Source organism: Macrotis lagotis, chromosome 6 (genome assembly GCF_037893015.1).
Source record: "Macrotis lagotis isolate mMagLag1 chromosome 6, bilby.v1.9.chrom.fasta, whole genome shotgun sequence".
NCBI lineage: Eukaryota > Metazoa > Chordata > Mammalia > Peramelemorphia > Peramelidae > Macrotis > Macrotis lagotis.
The window spans coordinates 14,052,384-14,070,430 of NC_133663.1; the positions used below are offsets into that span (position 1 = coordinate 14,052,384).

The 18,047-nt window shown below is 37.7% G+C and overlaps 1 protein-coding gene across 3 annotated transcripts in view; it reads left to right on the plus strand.

The window, feature by feature from the left end:
• Positions 1-18,047, plus strand: part of ARHGEF26 (Rho guanine nucleotide exchange factor 26) — a 132,256-nt gene that overhangs the window by 9,129 nt on the left and 105,080 nt on the right. For all 3 annotated transcript variants that reach the window (XR_012469297.1, XM_074190784.1, XM_074190783.1), the window contains exons 3-4: positions 14-159; positions 16,942-16,998. Coding sequence is in view for 2 of the 3 variants with exons in the window: in XM_074190784.1 (XP_074046885.1) it covers positions 14-159; positions 16,942-16,998 (203 nt within the window). In the remaining variant the exon portion in view is untranslated. The remainder of the gene's footprint in view (positions 1-13; positions 160-16,941; positions 16,999-18,047) is intronic.

An 18,047-nucleotide genomic window follows, 5' to 3' on the forward strand; every position in this document is an offset into this window, starting at 1 on the left:
GTTCTTATTGTAGAAAATGCCGTGTTGTATCAGAACTACAAAGAAAAAGCTCTCGATATTGACTCTGATGAAGATTCAGAGCCTAAAGAGCAAAAACCAGATGAAAAAATCGTAATTCACTACAAACCACTGAGGTCCACGTGGAGCCAGCTTTCTGCGGTGAGTATTGATCTCCCCAATGAAGAAATATGGAATGTGGAAATTATGCATCTCTGCATTTGTGTGTTTCATTTGTCAATGAGCCAATCACCTTAGGGATAAATAACCTGTTTTTCACAGTAGAAAATATTTCTTAGGAGTCTGTGGGCAGTGAGCTGAACTTTTAATATGGGGCTTTGTAACTTTCTGATGAAAGAAATTAGGATTTGCTAGAATAAGTTGATTTAAGATGGTAGGATTTAGAGTATTTCTCATGGTGAATATATAGTGTGTGTGTATTTAGGATATACATATCCTACGTAGCTCTTCTGTGGTATTTAGGATCGAAAATAATCTCAATTGAAAAGAACATGTTGTATTTGTGATTGTGAGTCAGTGTGTGAGTGTGAATAGGTGTATGTCTGTGTGTGTGTTCTCTGAGCTAGTTTTCATATTTTCCTAGAACATCTTATCATTGTTTTGCAAATACCTTGTCACCTCTCAGTGATGGGATTTGTTTTATCAGTAGATAACAAAAAGCCAAAGGAGCTTTTGAAAAGGAGTAACTTGAAGTCCTTTATAGATGTTATACAACATAATGTGTTTAAATGTTCAACACAGAGCCTCCTTTGTCTGCGATTGTTTCCTTATTGCCCATGTCTTCTGATTTCCTTGGGCTGTGGAAACCAACTATGGACTTTGTCGGTGCTGGGGGAGGGGCTGGGGTGCTCTTCTATTTTGCGTGTGCAGGTTTGCTATTCACCAGAAGGTTCTGTGTTCTTTAATCAGGGACCATTATTTAAGGTGGTTTGACCCTGTTCCACCAGTGCTTAAAAGGACCCTTTCTTCCCCAGGGAAGTGGTTCAGTGTTAATTGTGTGAGGTTTGGATTCAGATGATCTCAGATCTGGATTTGAATCCCAGGCTTTACCACAAACTACTTACATAACTTTGGGAAAGTCATTTAATTTCCCTATGTCTCAGTTTACACATCTGTAAAATGCTAAATTGTATGAAATGCCTTCACGCTCTTTCTCATGAAGAATCAATGATCTTAGGCTAAGCTATCAATCAGGAAACCAAACTCCTGAGCTTTCAATCTCATTTATAAAGGTATATGGTCCACCTTTGGATAGCTTTAGGGGGATCCAGGAATGGGAAAGAAAGAAGATCTGACAAAGGGGAAATCTTTTGTAAGCATACTTATATATTGAAAAATGAGTTTTAGACTATAGACACATCTTGACAATTGAATTTAAAGCGATTAAAACATGCTATTAATATCATGTTTGCCTATATGTATATTCCAATATAGCTTTCCATGTTTTCTGTCCCAGAAAATAATCCCTGGTACCATAGGATAAAAAATGTGAGGGAGAACCCATAAACTAAATACATCAAAATTATTTGATATTACTTGCAGTGTCAACACACATAGTCCACCACCTCTGAAAAACAGTAGGATCAAAGTGCTTTCCATATCTAGTCGGTGGTTCTAAGTTTGCTCATTATAACCTCACAGTATTTGGTTTCACTTGTTTTGCTATCCTTCTTTTTAGTTACCTTTCTGTAGATATTGTGTAGATCACTTTCCTGGTGGTTCTTATTGCCCTTGAAATCAGTTCATCTGTCTTGACATATTTCTCAGTTTTCATGAGATTCATTTCTTATCTTACAGAAACATTGCATTAGGATTCTGTTGCATATTTTGCTTAGTTATCCAGTCAGTTAATTTGCATTTTTGTGCCAGACACTGTGCTAAGATTTGAGGAAACAAACCCCCTCCTCCCAAAAGTCCCTACTCTCAAAGAGCTTACGTGGCGGTTGACATGAGAACAATTTTGTACAAATACACACTGGATAAAATGGAGCAATTTCTCGTGGGGACTAGAGAAGGCTCTTGGAGAAGATAGGTAGGCTGGGTTGGGATGGGATGGGTGTGAAGGGATGTGGAGGGGAGAATAAGAAGGGAGGGCATCCAGAGTGTAGGGGATAGCCTAGGAGATGCCTAAGATGGATCTTCTGGTTCAAATAATACCAAGAAGGTGCTAGTGTCACTGGTTTGCTGGTGTCACATGGAAGGGATTGAGAAGATTGGATAGGTAGGAAGGAACTTGGTCCTGAAGAACTTTAAAGGACAAGCAGAGGATTTTCTGGCAGAAACAGAGCCACTGGCATTTATCGTTTAGGGGAGTGACCTGGTAGCCACTTTTCCTTTTCAGTTTGTTGCTACCACAAGAAGTAGTTTTGTATCTATGGGTTTATTCTTTTTCTTATTGACTTACTTGGGGGATCGGGTGGCTGTAGATATCTAGCAGTAGAATCCCTTAGTCAAAGGCCTTAGATGTGAGAGCAACACTAGTACAGGTCAGGAGAGCTTCTATGTCACAAGTCAAATGAGTTCAGGTGTCCCAGTTCAGATGAGGACAGTGTTTTCTACCTAAAGCCAGAGAGGTGAATTAAGTCTGAGGGAGTAGGATTTAATCTTCTTAGGAACTGGAAGGACCACAGCAAAGGTTTGCCAGAACCATACAATAGGTAAAATGTTCCTTGGAACACTTGGAAATAGACCTTAGAGATATCTAAAAATCCTGGTTTCTTTTTTTAATCATTGTTGAATTGAAACAAATAACAAAATGATACTTATAATCACCCATAAGATAAAAAATGTTGAAATTGTTCATTGTAGTCCTGGATCCCCAACAGGTGTGCAGAGTTGGTTGGGTGTGAGACGTATCGAAGAAGACACTGTAGTCAGGAGAGTTACCCTGGAGAAGGGGAAGGAAAAGACAGGGATCAAGATCCCAGCCAAGATTTATGGATTTATGGATGATGGCAGCAAAAAACTGCCCAGTGATTTCAAAACAAAGCAAAACAAAACCAGGAGTTTTCTGTCTGGAGACTTGAGCTAGGCTTGCATTTTTTCATCAGTAGTTAACTAGATAAGACTTCAAGATGTGTTCTTTCTCTCTTTAAGTATTTCTTCAAAGTCCTCTGTTCACTGTGAGGACTTAATAAATGCCAGTGAGTGACAAGCCCGGCAACTTAGTCATTGAAGCCACATAATCAAGTTATTTCATGCCCCATTGGAATGCTTTGTCCCAGAGTTGGGGGATGGGGTGGGGGTAGAATTGGTAAGAAGAAAGTTCTAAGGCTGTCCTCTAGAGCCACAGATTTGTGGTAATTGAAGAGAAGACAGGCATGTTTTGAAATCCCGCTTAATTTGTCCCAGATTTTAGATGTGTCATTTCTGTGAAGCCCTCTGCATACCTTCTAATGGAGGAATGGGGGGGGGGGGTTTCCTGTGATTTGGGAAAGGGACATGTGATGGCTGTCATGAAAGAGGAATTAATTTATTCTTGCCCCTCCTCCCCAATGGACAGAATTAGAAGCAGTGGGCAGAAGTAACAAAAAAGGGCATAATTTGAAACTTGACATATATAAAAATTTCCCAACAGCAGGACCAAAAATCATACAAAAGTGGAAGTGGGGGGGGCTCTTCAAGAGTAAAACTAGATGCCCAATTGTTGGATATTTTATGTAGAGGGAAGATTCTCCTGTTGTTTGAAGTAAAGACTTAAATGACCTCTGAGGATGGTTCTAGTAGTGAGATTATAGGATCAGGAAAAGCTCTGTGTAGATTCTCCTTAATGGTGAATGGAAATGGGCTGCCCAATAGAATTTACTCTTTGGAGAGGTATAAGTATTCTTGTAGCTTGCCATTTTGGCCTCGGGGCATGAGTTATCACTATTCTCTTCTAATTTTAGACTGAGGAGCTTGTTATCTATAGTCCTCTCTCCCCTTCTAGCTCCCAGGTATTGGGAAGCCCCTTCAGATTCAGAAAGATTTGTCTGAACTGGGACAACGCTGCAGAAATCAATATAATATACTTTCTATTATTGAACTTGGGATTTAGGAGAATGCTTCTATTATTTGCCCCTAAAATTTTATGTACCTTTATAATCCCGAGATTAATCTTTAAGATTGAATCTAAATTATGTCTATTAGCTGGTTGGCCATGATCCAAAAGGGTCTTGGATTGGAATCCAATCTGATTAGACCTGGTGGAGTACTGTTGTCAGTGTTCTTATTGCCTTTCATATGTGTTAAGATCTCCAATTGTTGAAATTCCTTCCACTGAGGCAAATTGTGAATTAGCTAAACCTTAAGGAATTGATTGATAGAATTAAGAAGTATTGGAGCTTTAAATTTTGAGCCTCCTATTCTTTCTGTTCTACCATGTTATCATTCCTTGGATAGAAAACTAATATATTTCTTCTCTTAATTTCAACCTCTGTTATGGGAAAATCATTTTAATTCATCAGAATCTCAAGGGAGGAAAGAATGAGAGATAAAATAGAGGAAATTGGAGATATGAAATTGGAGAGAAACATTGGTGGATGACCTAGTTTATTAGTGGAAAAGATGAGTTGAGGCCCCCTTGCTTTGAGGGAAGAATTGATGGTGTAGGTGTCTGGAAGAACATTGCATGGTGGGATTGTTTTATTCTTTGTACTTGTATTCCCAATGAACTTATTATCACTGCCTAACTTGGGCCTGACCCTTTTTAGGTGCCTAATCACTTGTTCAATTGATTTAAAATGGAAAAGATGGGAAATATACTAAGGAGTTGATCAGGGAAAGGGTCAAAAGTGCATAGAGCATCAGCGACCTCCCAGTTGGGGTTAGATAACATAAATTTGTTGTGGATCCAATCAGAATAGAGGTAGTTTTTTTTTTTTTTTTAGGTTTTTGCAAGGCAGTGGGGTTAAGTGACTTGCCCAAGGCCACATAGCTAGGTGATTATTAAGTATAAGAGACCAGATTTGAATTCAGATACTTGTGACTCCAGGGCTGGTGCACTGCACCACCTAGCCACCCCTAGAGGTAGTTTTGTTCAATGCATACAGAAAGGAATGGAGTAGGTGAATAGGAGTGGTAATAGGATAGGGATTTGGAAAGGGATGGATAAGGGGTCAAAGAATCTTAAAGTGGAAGATAGCATAAAATCTTCAGGAACAAGACTGCAAAGGGATGAAGACTAGGCCAGAGCAAGGGAAATGGACAGTCTTTCAGGCCAAGGGTGAGAAGTCAGTGTCCAGGCAGATCAGGTTCGAATTGGAATGAAATGAGACACTCAAGGGGCTGTGTTTAACAAAAGGAGATTTCCTAAGCCAAAGCGAGGGAGGATGTTCAGAAGGAGTTGTGGAGTTGTCCATGGTGGTCTGCTTTTTTATACTTTATGATATCAAAAGACATGCTTGATGATTTAAATAATAATACAAGGTAGTTCATGGTGTGACCAATTGCTAATATTTATCATTTGTCAAATGATAAACATTGCTGGTGATCAGAGAAGAAATAATCAATGTGCTCTGGATGGTCCAGAGGAGATTAATAAAGAAGGTTTTGTTTATATGGCCTGGTTAATGGGAGTCAGAGTTGAAACAAAGACATCTGGATCCTAATCCTGGCGTCACCGCTTATGAGTGATGGAACTGATGAAGCCACGTCACTTCTGGTCAGGAGGTTCCTATAAAATAGGGTAAATGTTTACATTATCTCCTTGCCAGGGTTATAAGCAAAGTACTTTTTCAACTTTGAAGCCCTGTACAAAAATGTGAGCTGCTGCTGTTCCTGAGATGGACCTTGGAGGAAGTAGAAGAAGGAGTGGAAAGGTCAATGTGTGGAGGAGATACGGTGGCGGGGGAGAGCAGAGACAGAGGCAAGAATGAGTGGGATGGATAGATGGAAAGAGGATCAAGGAATTGACTATCTCCACAATTTGTATTTTTTTTGAATAGAATATTGTCATTCATAATTGGGATTTAAACTCAGGTCCCATCCATCAGGGAAGCTCACACCACTGCTGTTTTGAGCTCTCTGGCTATCCTTTACTGGTGAAGAGACCATTTAGAGACTGGTTCTCACCCTCTTTCTTCCCCAGGCTGGAAGCAGGGCTAAGAAGGGGCTCCCTCCCAATGCCGATCAACATGGAAGTTTGACTTGCTCCATTAGGCACCCTGAAGGCCCCAGCTCTCAGGACTGACCATATTGGTACTGGTCATGTAGACACCTGATCAACCTAGCCACCTTAACCCAGGACACCTGAGCCCAGGTGACCTGCCAGCCTCTACCTCTCTAACACCAAGGATTACAAGCATGTTCTACCACATCTGGTGCAAAGTGTTTGATGTCTATTATTTTATTTAATCTTTTAATATCAGCCTGCTTATCCACTTAGATTTTATAGAATAAAACAAAAATAACCTGTGACATTGCTGTCAATTTTATTAACAGGTGCATTTTCCTTGGGCAGCTTTAAACCTGTTTCATTTTCTGGTCCTGTTCTTGACTCATGCCTTTGGTTTCTGTAAATGATGTCATTGTGATTTTCTCCTTCCTTATCTCTCAAAAATACTAACCTTCCTGTCATCACTCCTACTTCACAAAACCTAAGGAAATCTTTGTCTCCACTAAGCTGGGCTGAAGTGATTTATCACTGCCTTGCACTCCAGTCATGAGCACAGGGCTTAGTACATAGGAGGGACTTAAAGATGCTTATTGTCTTTACTTTACCTTCACTTTTGTCTTTTTTCAAACACTATCAAATCCACCTTCCGAAATGCACCTTCTGGTAGCATAGGTGTCAACCCTATCATTGAGCCATTCTAATGTCCCATTTTTAAATAATGCACTTTATCTTATCAAATAATTTCATATCATTGTTCTTGACTTGCCATTCATTTTTATTTTCTCCCCATTTCAACTTCATGTTTTTGTTTAAATTCTAGTAGAATCACATACATTCTCTTAAATTCAAGAGAAATTCAAGATGTGATTCTGACTCATTTAAAGAGAAATAGAATCGTTTTGAGTTACTAAGAACTGAGTCTTTTAAACCTAGAGACATTTGGAGCAGGGGTCTCCAAATGCTTTTGATCTCAAATGTCTATGCTCAAAAAATTTTTCACATGAACCATAAACATATTTACATTGTTGACTGTAAGTTAGATATATTATCCTGCTCTTCTAATAATCATTTTAAAACTCGAACTAAAAATAAACATTTGAAAGGATGAAATATTTGGAATTAGGGTCAGTAAGAAACCATAGTCATGAACTGAATATGGATGTGATATGATTAGTTGTGAGTCTTAGGAAAATCACTCTTTTATTTGACTGGAGAATGGAATTGACTGGGGAGGCCTCCCTGGAAGAGGAATGCCGTAGGATTTTGACTTAGATCTTCTTCAATCGATTTCTCCTTCCACTAGAAATGAAATATTTCAAAGTTTCTATATTCAGTTCCCTGACTTGGGAAATAAATCAAAACAAATTTAAAAATTCATTACGTAAAGATTTTTTTTTTTTTTTAGCTCAAATACTGTTATTGTTTAGTTATTTCAGTCAATTCCAACTCCTTGTGACCCCATTTGAGGGATTTTTTTGGCACAGGTACTTGAACAAGTTGCCATTTCCTCCTACTACTCATTTTTCAGATGAGGAAACTGAAGTAAAAAGAGTTGTCACTTGTCCAGTGTCACACAGTTAGTGTCTCAGCTCTTACCGACTCTAATCATTTTGCTGCCTAGTTGCCCCAACTTCAAACTAGTGCCATAGATTTAAACATTTTTGCTATGTTTTTTCCTTCAGATTTGCTTTTTATTTTTAAATTTGATATATTTGATTTTTATGTTACCTTTATTTCTGAATGTGTTCTCCCTACCCTACCCAGTGAATGCTTCTTTGGAACAAAGAACAAAAAAGAAAGAAGAGAAAGTTTTTCAGCAAAACTAATACATCCATAGTGTCTGACACAAATGTAGCATTCCATACCTGTAGTATCCCACCTCTTCAAATAAAGGAAGTAGACATATTTTCTTAATTCTTCTCTGTGGCCAAACTTGATTGTTATAATTACATATCATTAAACTATTTTTAATTAAATAAATTTAATTTAAATCAATTACTTTTTTAATCACTCGCTTAAGATAAAATGGTAAATGTTTATGCTTTCAGGATTGTGCCTAGTTTCAGGGATGGTATAAGGACCAAGAATCACCCAAGGCCAGATGAAAGCTAATTTTTTTATTACTTTTTTTTAGTTTACCTTTTAATAATAAACAACAATCATAAAAAAGCAAAAAATGACAATATGTTAATATTTAATGTGTTACTATGTTAATATTAACATTTAATATGTTAATAAGAATAAGAAAGAGGATTGTATAAATGACTGAGAATTTCTATTACAGGATTTTATAGCAATATATTCAGTATATACTTATATAAATAATTCTATAACACATAATTCTGGTACATAATATAGTTTTGCCATATTATAAATATTTCATATATCATAATTAATATTATTTAACTGAGGATCAAATAAAAGAATGCTTGTATTTTGCAAACGTTAAAGCATGATATCAATGTAATAGTAGTGGTGTGATATAAGTTAGGAAAAAATTTATTGAATTTGTGCTCCCTTTTGTATTTTCTGTGCATTTAAAAATATTTTATGGATAATTCACACTAACTCTAAGTAAATATCTTACCTATTAATAGAAATGGTATTGTTGTTCAGTTGTTTCTATCTTCATGATGCCATGAGCCATACTGTCCATGAGACTTTCTTGGCCAAGATACTGGAGTGGTTTGCCCTTCCTTCTCCAGAGGATTAAGACAAACAGAAGTTAAGTGATTTGAGCATGGTCTCAACATTTCTGAGGCCAAATTTGATCTCAAAGCCTCCTGAGACCAGGCCCAGTGTACTATCCACTGAAGAAGCTACCTCCAAGGCAAACAGAGGTATTCAGTGACTTGTCCAGGGTCACACAGCTAGTAAGTGTCTGAAGCTGGATTTAAACTCAGAACTTCCTGATCTGAGTTTTAGTTCTATCCACTGAGACACATAGCTGCTTCCAACAGAGATATATAGAATACATGTATGTGAAAATGTATATTTTATATACATACCTGTAACAAATATACATCCACATATAAATTTACATATGTAAATTTATATATAAAATATACATTTAAATTTATATATTATATATTTATAGACATATATAAATTTTCCTCTTAAAGATGTATAAGTTAAGAAGATAAAGTGGGATAAATTTGTGCCTGCATAAGGATTTGCTTTGATTTTTCTCTCCAAAAAAAACAATTCTTCTCCTTCAAGCGTCAGAGTTAAGTTTTATTATCTAGATTTTGAGAGTTCTGAGATTATTAAGACTTGTCTCTTCTCACGTTGATCTCACCATTGTCATATAAACTGTTCTCTTCATTTGGTTCATTTGCCTTGGCATCTGCTCCCATCATCTACCTTCTCTATGGTTTCCCATGGTTCTAAAATGTGTCTGAGTATAGAGAAGCATTAGCACTGGTCACATCCAGCTTTTGGCCCTTGGGTTTGCATTCCTTCTGGAGGTCATTCTGCTGATGAAATGTGTTATCGCCTTCTAATGTAAACATGCAAGGAGTAAGGAAGTGCCTCCGAGTTCAGGGCACAGTTACCAGGGTTCATACTGCTCTTTGCCAGCATCTACATGTAGCCATATTTTCCAGGGTTTAATATGGTACAGTAGCTGTGTTGCTGTTCAAAGAAAGGAGTGGTCTCTCTTGAATCGTTTTTATTTTTAGAGAGGAAAAACCCAGCAAACTTAGAGGTTTTTGAAGATCCGTTCATTCATTCAGAGAGCAAGATTTGGGTTACTAATATAATCGATCTGCCACGATCCCTTTAGTTCTTCCCAGGATATAAGTGTGCAACAAGAAGTTTGCACCTCCCCCCAATATGATGATGAGCATGGGCACGTGTGTGATGTCTGATTACTTGTTAATCAAGGACTTTGGGGTGCCTTGAGGGCAAACTTTTGTTTAGGTTTATTGATCGTTTGACTACATTTAAATAGAAAATTCCCCAAACTGTCCATTCTTCTCAGATACCCTCTATTTCTTTTTGATTCCATGGATGCCTTCAATTTTATCATCCCAGTAGGCCTTTCATTTTGTTTCTGTCTCCTGTATTTCAGCCAGTTTCTTTTCTTCTGTGGTTTTTGAAATTTTTCTTCTTTATTATATGTATGTCTCGTTTTCTACTCCAATCATGATTCTTAGGATCTTGAAATGATGGCTTTTCTATCTCTTCTTAATCCCAGTTTATAGGATCATAGCTGCTAAGAGCTGTTAGAGACCTGAGAGGTCATCTAATACATTCCTCTTTTTTTACACATGGGGAAACTAAGCCATCTCCTGGATCCCAATCTGACTTTGCTCATGATGTGACCCTTCGATTCCAGCCTTGAGTATTGTAAGTGACCTTCTAGGCCACCTGGACTGGCCCTTTGGAGCTGACCAGCAATCCTCACCCCAGACTGTCTGAGACACGGTCATCCAGTCTCTGCATGAGGACACCCAGGGAGGACCTGGCTCTAGTCTACCTTCCCCCGTTGCATGGCTCATGTTGCCAGGGCATTCTTCCTTCACTCAAATCTAAACTTGCCTCTGGAACATCCCTCCATCACTCATGACTATTCTCTGGGGCCACACAGAGTAAAGAGAATCCCGTTTCCACATCCCTTGTCAGCAACTGCATAAAGATAGCTATCACCTGGTACAGCTCACTGGACAAAAGAACAGTTGCTGAGTCGGTCATTCCTTCCTCCCTTGGCCAGGAGTGAAATCTCGAGTGAGTCCCAGGGTGTGGCAGAGCTGAGGTATGAGGTATGCTGCCAAGGAGAACAGCCAGTGGGAGGACAGGACTGCCCTGGGCTTGGCAGCCATCCACGCTGAACTTGTTTGCCTTAACTTTTAAGGCTGGTTTTGAGATGCCTTATGTCCCATATTTTGAGATTTTACAGTAATTATCCATATGTATTTCCTGGAATTATTTGAAGACCAGGAAAGCCTTGTGGGTGTGAGCTATTTCACATGCCTTACTTCTTGTTGATGATTAATTATATATTTTTAAAAATAGGTTTATTATTAATTATATTAATTATTTATAACAATACTTTGTTTATAATATATAATTTATATTAATATAATTATATTAATCTATTTTATATTATTTGTCTATTTTAATATATTGTTCTGCATTTGTATGTATTAATTTCTCATCCCTTCCCCTTATCCAAAAAGTCATTTTTGATAAGAAAGAATTAAAAAAAAAGAGTAAAACTACAATTCAGCAAAACTAATCAGTACAACAATGATCAGGCAGATTATGCTGATCAGACAGAATGTGCTCCATATCCATAGACCTCCAGCTCTGGGGAAAAAAGGGAAAGAGAAATGCTCTCATCAGGCTTTGTTGCCAAGTTTGCTATTATTTATAGGGGCATTTTTTGTAAAGTTAATGGACTCCATATTTATTATGGAGTTGTTGAAGGATGGGACGCTCTTTTCCCCAATAACTTCCAACAACAATTACTGGACAGGTAGATAGGTCCAAGAATCCTGGGAATGAGGGGCTCCCCAGACTCCCAGCATTCACTCTAGTCCTGCTCCTGCTGTCCTCATCCAGGACAAGTAACTCTTGTGGAGATGGAGCCTCCTGACTGCCCCTGGCACAACAACCATAACTACTCACCCCCCCCCCAAAAAAAAGCAGGTTCTTTCCAAAGCCTTGGGCACTGTTGAATGGTTCAGCATCTGAAATGGACTGGATTTTATCAATGGAAATGCCATAGAGGAAGAGGCATTCCCATCAACTTTGCGCCAATACCTTAAAATGCCATGCGGCTGAAACCTGCCCATAGGTGGTCTCCCTCATTAGATGATGCTCCTCCAGAGCAAGGACATTTGACTTTTCTACTTGTATCCTTGGGGCTTTGCACATAGTAGAGGATTAACAAATATTTTGTTCATTCATCCCTATTCAGATCCCTTCTGCTTCTCTCTCCCTCCCAAATATGGTAACTACCTTTCTTTCTTTCTTTCTTTCTTTCTTTCTTTCTTTCTTTCTTTCTTTCTTTCTTTCTTTCTATCTATCTATCTATCTATCTATCTATCTATCTATCTTTGCGAGGCAATGGGGTTAAGTGGCCTGTCCAAGATCACACAGCTAGGTAATTAGTAAGTGTCTGAGGCTGGATTTGCACTCAGGTTCTCCTGAGTCCAGGGCCCATGCTCTATCCACTGCACCACCTAGCTGCCCCCTGGTAACTACTTTTGATAAAAATTATTGTTAGTCATAGCAATAGGTGGTTGGTTCTTCATGGCAGGGAAAAGATTCTTGGATTTGAAATAAGGGAATCTTGGGTCCTTTGCTCTTTCTATACTATTTCACTTGGTAATCTCAGTTGCCATGGATTTAATTACCAACTTTAAACCAGCAATTCTTCAATCTTCCTGTCTTTGCCTAAAACTCTCTGGCTGACTTCCAGCTTCCTTTCAAATATCTCAAGCTGGTTGTCCAGTACTCATCTTCAACTCAGCATGTCCAAAACTGCCTTCATGATCTTTCTCTCCAAACCCTTCCCTCCTCACTTTTCTAGGACCATCCTCCTCCCAGTTCTTCAACCAAGAAACCTAGGAGATAGCCTAGATTCCTCACTGTCTCTGACAGTTTATGGCCAAACTGCCCCTTCTCTTCCTTGATAATGCCACCCTTCTAGGGCAGGCCTCATCTCATCCTTGAACTGTAATATTAGATGCTGGTAGATCTGCCTTCCTCAAGCTTTCCCATAATCCATTCTCTATTTAATCACTAAAGTGATTTTCCCAAAAGCTGATGATCCGACTCTGCTGCCTCCGCTTCTTGTTAAACTTGTGTCTCCCTCCAGCTAACAGGATCAGATGTAAAATGCTCAAATGTTTAGCATTCTTACTTTTCCTACCTTTCCAAGTCTTATACCTTCCTCAGCTCCCTGTACTCTTCCATCCAGACGCTGGCCTCTTGGCTATCCCATGAATAATATGCTCATCCCTTGCCTTCAAGGCATTTTCCAGGGTTGCCACCATGCCCATGTTCAACTTCTGACCTCTTCAGCTTCCTTTCATTCCCAATTAAAATTTCTTCATTTACTGAAAAATCTTCCTCCTGCCCTTTTAATTCTAGTGCCTTTTCTCTCTAATTATTTCTTACTTATATAAATATATATGTGTGTGTGTGTGTGTATGTATATATAGCTTTCTATCTATATGTCTGTATGAATGTTGTTCCCCCATTAGACTGTAAGCTCCTTGGGGGCAGGACTCGCTTGCCTTTTCTGTATTCTTTGTACTTAGCCCAGTGTCTGGGCTTAATAAATTTTTATAGACCGATTGAACTTTAGTTCCGCTGCTAGCTGTGTGTCCTTAAGTAAACCTCACCTCTGAATCTGTTTCCACATCTGTAAAATATGAATAACAATACTTGTGTTCTCTCCCTCATAGAATTGTTGTAAGGGATTACAGTTTACCTAACTCAAAGAAATATAAATGACACTGGTTCCTAGTAAATTGACTTCCCACTAGTAAACCCAAGGAGTTCATTTTTTATTCCCAAGAAAGACTTGTCCTTCATTCTTGAAGAGGACCAGACATCAGGAAGGTGATGCCATGACAAGCACATGAATTAGATTTGAGTGGGTGGGGGGGAGGCTGTGCTAGGTTACCAACCTCACTTTCTCTTTTGGAACCATCTCGGTCCAATGACCAGATAGGAATCAGGACAGTTGGAGATGGCCCTGGATGTGAGGCAGTCAGAGTGAAGTGACTTGTCCAAGGTCACACAGCTAGTATCAAGTGTCTGAGGTGGGATTTGAACTCCCATCCTCTTGACTCCAAGGCCAGTGCTTTAATCCTTTGTGCCATCTAGCTGCCCTTGTGGTGCACACACCAGGTATTTTAGACTTAGGAAATGTAAATTCAGTGAATGTAAGACATAATTCTGATCAGTGGGATGGCAGTCATCTCCATCATGGAGGGCAATGGACCCAAGTGTTGCACATGGCCAAAAGATGTGTTTGCTTTGCTTGGTTATGTGTATTTTCTACAAGGGTTATATTTTTCTTTCTTTATGGAGTGGGGGGAGAAAGAGAGGAGTTTGTGAAAACTTTTCCCAGGAAAAGGAGAGAAAAAAAAAGAAAGAGGGTCATTTCTTTTTAAAGCATAGAAGGGAACTGAAGAAAACACAGATGAGAACAATTTTGAAAGACACTTTGGATTTTGGGGTTTCACAAAGAATCCTTCTTAATGTTCTACTTTACATATGGAAAAGCTATTTTTTGGTGTGGATTTCTTGTCTGTTTGTTAAATTAAGAATGGAAAAGGAAACTCAATGCTTTTAGTTGTAGCTAAACCTCTTCCTGATTCTTTGGGCAGAGATCTCCTATATTGCTTGGGCAAGGAAGACTTCTTATCAATCTACTTGAATTCTACCTGGGAGAAGTCAATTCTGGAAAAATCTCTTCTTAGTTTTCTCAGCCTTTCCAACTCTGTATGATGAACAGGAAAGAGTCCTGAACTTGGAGTCAATGTCCCATTTCCCCTCATTTAATTGCTATGTAATATTGGCAAGTCATTTAACTTATATAAACCCCAGTTTTTCATCAGTAAAATGGAGGTCATATTACCTATAATATCTGCAGTTCAGGGTTTTTGTGATATAAAACTTGTCTCGCTCTTGATCGAATTGAGATCCGTGTGTATCGTCTATTATTATTATTGATATTCATTGCCAGTGACTCCAGGTAAGAGAAAATTTCCCAGGATTAAGGGAGGAGGATAGGTGAGAGATGGAAGTCACATCATGCCAAACATTTAATTACTGTATTGTGCCCAGGTCTTATTGGAGGAAAAAGAGGCTCTATCCCTGCCCCAGCCTAGGTCACATTCTGCTTGTGTGTAGCATAATCCTATGGCTAACTGCTAACATTGGCAGAAATGAAATGGAAAAATATTGATTAAATAATACTATGTGCTAAGTACTGGGGTTCAAATAAAAAGTAGTAAAGCAATCTTCACTCTCAAGGAATTGACTTTCTGTTGGGAGGGGAGCAACCAATACCAATTGTGGGGATTCTTAACCTTGGACCTTGAATAGATTTCAGGAGAAAGAATCTGTGAACTCGGATGGGGGGAGAAACCTTACATCTATATATCAACATAGTTGGTTTCTTGTCTTATTTTAAGTATTGAAAAATATTCTTCTGAGTAGGGGTTCACAGCCTTCTTCTCCAGACTTCCAAAGAGATCCAAGATCCAAAAAAGATAAGAACTCTGGACCTAGAAGAAGCTGCAGCTGCTGGGCAGGTGGCAAGGTCCAGTGATCCTTAGGGGACAATGGCCAGTTAACTGAAGAGTTTACTCATTGTTGTTGATGTTTGGTTCTGTTGTGCTTATAAATGAATGTATTTCTGGATTTGTTTTCTCTGTCTGCCTCTCTTCTTGGTCCTTAAATTCTCAGGAATCTTGTGACAAAAAGAAAACAAACCTCTGATTTGTAGCATTTGTGATTTGGGGGCAAAAAATGATGCCTAGGACTCAACATGTTTGTTTTTTATCTCTTGCTATCTACCTGAAATTCCATCTTTTTAGTAGAAAAGGTTGTAAATGCTAGATCTCTAGACAGAATTTCAGGATCCCTTTACTTTTGTTAATTATACTGTCAATCTGGCAGAATTGATTCTTGCTGCTCTTGCCATCCTCCATTTGCAAGGCTTGCTTCAGTGGCCCTGCCTTTCACCAGTTTAGTCCCTGACTAAAAAGATGGCACTTTATATCCCATCAGTTTGTTCCATCACAAAATAATTCCAATGATGGCTGAATTTCTTTAAAATAAAAACAAAATTTTTTTTAATAAATATTGAATAAAGTTTGTATTTTATGTCCTCCATGTTAATGGTAGATTTTGTGTTCTGTTTCCTTCATCTCAGACTTTCCTTTAGAAGTTTATGGTGACCATTGTCATCCCTTTACTAGCTGTAATCTGATTACCCAAGCCAAGTATAAATACAATTTAAGAGGAATTGTTTTAAAAGGCCTCCACCCTTTGGTTCTGAAATCTAATCAAATGTACTATGAGCTTAAGATAATAAATAAAAATGTATTGTAGGTGGAATCAAATTACAATAATGCAAATGGAAATGCAAGAAGACTAGTCCAATGGAAAAATGTTCAGATTTTTTTTTTTTTTATTTAATGGCTTCTCAAGGGAATTGTTGGATTCCACATCCATGCTTCAATTTCTTGTCCACTGAAAACAATTCTATTTGGGTTCCTTTGGGGGGATTGTTTTGGTTTTTATGCTATTTGAAAGAAATCTCTCTTAAGGTTTTTATTGGATATTGCTTATAAAATCCACATTTTATGTTCTTTTAACAGCTTTGGGGCAGCTTGAACCTGGAAAGTAAACAACAACGTTATAGCCATTGTTACTTTTTCTTTTAATCTTATAAATGCATACTACTTCTTAATCAATTTTTTAAAATCTCCCACATGAGAAATGAAATTCATGTGTTAATAATGGTTTAAACTTAGAATGGAACCAAGGTATCAGTCTTTCTATGATTTCACATCAAGTCAACCAGAATAAATTAGGTGTTTCCCATGGACATTTTTGCAACAGCTCTCCATAAAGTTGTTTTCTTTATCAGATTCTGTTGAATCTTGGTCTCATATTTTTGGTGGGATTAGCTCTCCTCTCAGGACTCTGTTAAATAAGTAATACATGGAGATCAGTATATTTCATGATTTCCTTTCATTGTCACTTGCTAGAAGGGTTTGCAGACATCCATCTTCCTGAATGAAAATATTCTTGTCCAAAGAATGGTTGTACTGAATTTCATTTTTTTCCCCATTTAGGTGAAACGGAATGGATTATCGCAAACTATTAGCCAAGAGGAAAGAAAGAGGCAAGAGGTATGCTTTTTCCAAGACATGCTTTATGACAAAAATTTGGGTGTATGTGTATCTCCAGCCATCTCCCAGGCCCCCTTCATATCCTGAGGTTTTTCAAAGCAAAATTAATTTGTAACAATTAAATAACAGTAGTGTGTTGTAACTCATAAGGTTAATGATTTCTTTCTCTGCAAACCTTAAAGAACTATATAGACAGTAGTTATTAATATTTGTTTAATGAAACATTTTGAAGATATCAAACCAAACACTTATTATTTCATCCAATTATCAAAAGAAATTCTTAAAATTGTTGATACTATAGCAAAAGGTTTCAAACAAGATAATTCTTAATGTCCTAAAACTTGAATCTCACTTAGCTTAGACAGGATCACTTGTAGATATTCATTTTCTCTTAGATATGAATTTAAATATATTACATGACATTTGTTTCCTCTGATTAGCAATTTTCAGAATTTGAATACATAATCCTAAAAAAATAGGACTTCTTAAATTCTGCTGCCCCCTATTTTTCTTCCCTTTGAAGGCAATGTCTTTCTCCTTTTGTGCTTTACATCTTTAGCCTTTTTAGCAAGTTTTCAAATCCTTCATCTTGTTTTTAAAATTTAGTAAGAATTTCATAATATCTGAACTTTTCGTTGATTCCTTTCTTCATATGTATCATCATGTACATGTCCAAAGTAGGGGCATATTGTGGAAGGAATGTTGCAGTCAGAATCAAAAGAAGAATGGCTTCCCAGCTTGACTCCACCATTTACTGGCTCTCTAATCTTTTTTTTTTTTATTATTGGTTTTACTTCCAGCATTCAAACTCTGGATTTCTTTTTTTTTTTAATTTTAGAAAGGTTTTATTTATTTTGAATTACATTTTTCCCCAATCTCACTTCTCTTCCCCCACACCCCACAGAATGCAGTTTGCTAGTCTTTACATCATTCCCATAGTATACATTGATCTAAGTTGAATGTGATGAGAGAGAAATCATGTCCTTAAGGAAGAAACATATAGTATGAGATATAGCAGAATTACATAATAAGACAACATTTTTTTTTTC